General features: G+C 33.8%; 1 protein-coding gene across 1 annotated transcript; it reads right to left on the bottom strand.

Moving 5' to 3' along the window:
- Positions 1-1,441: 1,441 nt before the first annotated feature.
- Positions 1,442-4,552, bottom strand: LOC104111196 (coniferyl alcohol acyltransferase-like). The gene is made up of 2 exons (XM_009620844.4): positions 3,961-4,552; positions 1,442-2,628 (listed from the first exon to the last, which is right to left on the bottom strand). Exons 1-2 carry the CDS (start codon positions 4,396-4,398, stop codon positions 1,657-1,659), a joined length of 1,410 nt encoding a protein of 469 aa, XP_009619139.1. The 5' UTR covers positions 4,399-4,552; the 3' UTR covers positions 1,442-1,656.
- Positions 4,553-4,793: the final 241 nt, after the last annotated feature.

Raw genomic sequence — 4,793 nt, 5'->3', positions numbered from 1 at the left:
AAGAACCTTTCTTCATAGAAAATAAAATTACGTATCAAACATGAAGAACTATGTAAAATACAGTTGCCGGATGCTTGGTTCTTACGGTGGGATGACTTACTGGAATTCTTGGGAGAAGTATGGGCTTCTGTTCTTGACAAGTGCTCATGTTAGAAATGCCTAGCTAAAGCTTAAGATGAAAAAATTGGGATATTGTACATACATATCACTGGAAGGGGTGAAAGCCCTCATCTAAGATAGTGAAGTAAATATTTTGATCTGCAATCATCAGTCGTTTCTCTTTAGGCACACTTGAACCTTCTTATCTTCAAATTATAAAGAAGTTTAAGAATCTCTTTTATTATTTTGTCCTTCTTTTATATTCTAAATCACATATTCTTTTGGACTTTTGGGATTATATTTTTTGTTAACTAATTAACTGGGAATCCAATGTTAAGGATTTTTGTTTGCAAATTTCAATAGTTTATAACTTTTCTTGCAGTACTGTTTAATAACACTGTACCCCATGAAAGAGTAATTAAATTACTTAGTTATATATATTTGGGTATATATTACTTGGTAAATCACATTAGCAAACCATACTGATCATCAAGTACTTATGTTATACAAATAAGAATCGCCAAAATAATCATACATAATTTCAGCGTAATAGGAGGTTAACTACTCAAACAACTGCATTTAGTTGCAATACAATATAGGAGAACTAAACAGATAGTAACTGATAAAAAATAAAGAAAAGAAGTACCTTTAACTTGAAAACAAGAGCAAAAATCTGAAGAAATAAATTAACAACGATGATAAAGAAACGAACGAAGGAGTTGGCAGAACAAAGATAAATAATACTTTGCACACTTGAAAACAATAGATATCATAAAGCTAATTGGAGATAAAGTAATTAGAATTTGAATTACAAATCAAAGTAGAAGAAAGAATAAAACAAAAGTAAGGAAAAATCTATATCTGAAGAGTTTGGAAGCGGCAGAAGAAACGAGATTTTCACGTTATTAGACTTCACGTATATAGGTTATATTTGGGATGTTGTCTTCGAGAATTTATATAGGTTATTAGATATCAGGCAGAATTCTATTATAGAATTATATGAGAAAGAGATTTTACTATTATTTAAAATAAAAAAGGTAAAGGGTAAAATAGAATTATAAAGTAATAAGTTAGGATATAATTAGAAAGAAAAATAGAAAACGATCCCATCACATCAAATCGGTTGTTTAAAAAAATGAGACTTTTCATTGTTTCGGGTAAATGGATTTAACAATACAATGCAAACAATTTTAACTAAACAATCAAAACCAATATTGTTCTCGAAAAACAATACAATACGATACAATGGCAGAAACAAGTTGTTAGGATAACTAAAAACACATATATGAACCTAAAGACCTAGACACTTCAACACTTAAGGTTACTTATTTCCAACATAGCATTACACTAGAAATTTGCTTTTAATCAACTCTGAGGAAAAAGGTAATATGAGTACATTTTTCAGCAACCCGCACGAAATATGCGAATTTCATAATTTTGCTTATTTTCCGAGCTCTTGTTTTTATTTATTTCACCTTAGATACAGCTTTTACATAACAAACAGAACATCCAAAGAGCACATCACACGTATATAAAGTTGATTACAATTTACTACAATTAAATCAAGTTGAGATAATTTGCAGTCAGAGGCTCGAACACATGGGATGCAGAAGCCTCAATTAGTTCCAATTGCCATTTCATTAAATGCATATAAATAATCCAATCTCCATTTCCTGTAGGACTTGGCATTGGCATCACATATCCTGATTTTCCCGCCCATGGAAAATGGTACGACCAGAAGACTGGCTCACCCCATCCGAAATTTATCTCTCTGGCTGGAAATTGTTGCCCTGATGATACTACCACGGCGGGCCCATCATCATCTGTGGCGTATATTTTTGCCACAGCCGGCTCAGGGCGATGGGCCTCAACCCAATCTATCAATCCAAGAAAATGTTCGCGTGTTACTGCTTTTTCTATAAACTCATGAACTGCATTTGCCACCCAACTCAACGGCTTCTCTTTTAGCTCCTCAATTTTCTTGTTTCCAAATGGGATGGAGAGAACATTACCAAAATACCCTTTTAGTGATTTTTCTTGATTATCATCTCCGTTACTCAATCGAGTCCTACCATCAACAACGATACCAAACCTGAAATTCTTGGAATTTGATGTTTCTTTAATTCCACATGCAATAGTTTTCCACAGGAAAGCACTGAATGATTCAAGTTTAGACCTATGGAATTTCGTGCTTTTTTGGTCACTATTGGCTAGTGATTGAAGGTGGCTAATTTTCTCCCCCGTGACATAGTAAATTCTACTTATAGCTTGATCGTTAGTGTTCAAGGTTTCGGGTATTGAGGGTGGTAGGGTTGTTATTGGTACGTACAAGCCATCGATTGAGTTATCGTAGTAACCAGGACGTCGAGGAAAAAGGAACGATCGACGGAAAGATGGGAGCTGAGTGAGTGGTTTGGATTGAGCTAATTCAGACCATGATACAAGAAACAAGTTGGCTGAATATGCATCAGCAACTCGATGATCAAATGTGCAACCCACTACTATTCCTCCGCATGTGAGTTGTGTAACCTGCAGAGAAACATTGGGTAAAACTGCAAGAAATAAAATAAAACAAAAGGACGGAGGACAAAATTGTAATTAAATTGATTAAGATCAAAAGGCATATGAAAAAACCGCGGCTCGTTTGAAGGTGTCACATGGAGTGAGGGTCTACCAGAAACAGCTAGCCTCTCTACTTTCTCAAGGTATTGGTAAGGACTGCGTACACACTACCCTCCCCAGACTTCATATTAAGATTTCACTGAGTTTGTTGTTGTTGTTATCATTTAAAAATGTTACATAAAATGGGACGGAAGGAATATTACATATAGGTATGTAACTGACACATATTCAAAAACTTAAATTTTGTACACCAAGGATGTGTTTGTAAGAAGGAAAAGTTTTCTCATGTTTTGTTAGCTTAAATGTTTTGGAAAATATTTTCCTCGTGAACTCTTTTTTCTCCAATTGGAGGAAATTTTCCCTATCAGGAGAAGGAAAAATATTTTCCAAAATTCTTCTTCAACCTTCCCACCATATTCCCCATCCCCACCAACCCCCTCCCCCTACACCCCACTCACCCCACCCCTAACCCACCCCACCCTACCCCTACCCTCACCCCCACCACATCCACCCTAAATAGAAATATTATTAAGAGTACTTTCCTTTTATCATGTTGTAGATAGAATACTTTCTTTATTATTTCAACAAAATGAGTATTTATTTTTCTATGATGTAAAAAAAAATATTTTCTTTCATTTCAACAAAAAAAAAGTACTTTCTTTTCATGATTTAAAAAAAGTATTTTCTTTCATTTCAACAAAATGATGTAGTAAAAAGTAGTTTCTTTCGTTTCAACAAAAAAAAGTACTTTCTTTTCATGATTTTGAAAAAAATATTTTCTTTCATTTCAACAAAATGATATAGTAAAAAGTAATTTTTCGGTATTTGGGGTTTGGGGGGAGGGGGGGGGGGAGGTGTATTTGCGTTTGTGTTAAGACATAATCTTTTAGTTTTCCTCCATTCTCATAGGGGTGAGAAGTGAGAACGTGTTATTGAGAAATGTCAATTGACCAAATTTGTGACCATTTTAGTTTCCATTCTCCTTATTGTTTTCCTACCTCAAAAGTATCTTAATGGTATGTAGTTTTTAAGTTTTCGTTATTACTACTAGATACTCTAGGAACCGAAAAGGGCTAAAAAAAGAACAAAAAGTATGGAATGAAGGCGAATCCACGAGTTGATGTTTACGTATTTTTATAGCGATTTCAAGTTAATATACAATAATAATTGAGTTTATAATTAAATATTTATAAATATTTAGTGAATTTTTAATATATACATAATATAAAGATACAGTACCTGAACAGCTAGTACACCATACTTCTTCTTTGGAACAAGTTTTCCCTCTATACTCTCATCTGGATCATAAAAGTTGATTTCTTTGAGCTCAACATCAGCAAAAGCTTCTGTAAAATTGACTCCACTATTGTTGCAAAGAACCTCAGGTTCTCCAGCTAAGTTTTGAACTATCTCTCCAGCAAATGCATAGTAAGAAACTAATGTTTCAGCCAAAGAAGCTTTAAGAATTTTGATCATTGAACCAAATTCTAATGTTGTTGTCACTGAAATAGGATTTTGATAACAGAAGATAACTCCAACATCCAATGGAGGCAAGAGCAAGTCAAGATTGGACAGTGGTAGCCAATGCTCTTGTATTGGCAAAACTGCTGCCACAACTTCAGTCTTGCTCATCTTCACAATGAAGTTTCTTTTTGTAGTTATCTCGTTTATACACATTTTTCTTTTTATTTAATTTTTCTCTTTCTTTTGTGGGGTTTTGGGTTTTTTTTTTGTGGGGTGCGCGGGGGGGGGGGGGGGGTGGAGAGATTGGAGAATTTTAGAAGTATAAGGTTCTTGATATAGCTTTTATAGTGGTGTGTGTTTTATTTAGTGTGATAGAAACAAACATTGGAGAGCTGTATTTATAATGTTCAAATGATGGGTGAGACAATAATTAGTTAAAAATAATAGGATTGGTATTATCCATCTGTACAAGAGTGGGGTGATGGATGGAAACAAACATGGAAGACACGTTAAATTATATACTGAAAGTATAAATAAATAAATACATAAATATAGTTGTTCCAAATAATAGGGTTGGTGTCAACGAGATTATATTATGTATTAATGGT

This window comes from Nicotiana tomentosiformis, chromosome 9 (assembly GCF_000390325.3).
Source record: "Nicotiana tomentosiformis chromosome 9, ASM39032v3, whole genome shotgun sequence".
Taxonomy (NCBI): Eukaryota; Viridiplantae; Streptophyta; class Magnoliopsida; order Solanales; family Solanaceae; genus Nicotiana; species Nicotiana tomentosiformis.
Note: the sequence above shows the minus strand (reverse complement) of the source record. Positions and strands in the feature narration are given on the sequence as shown.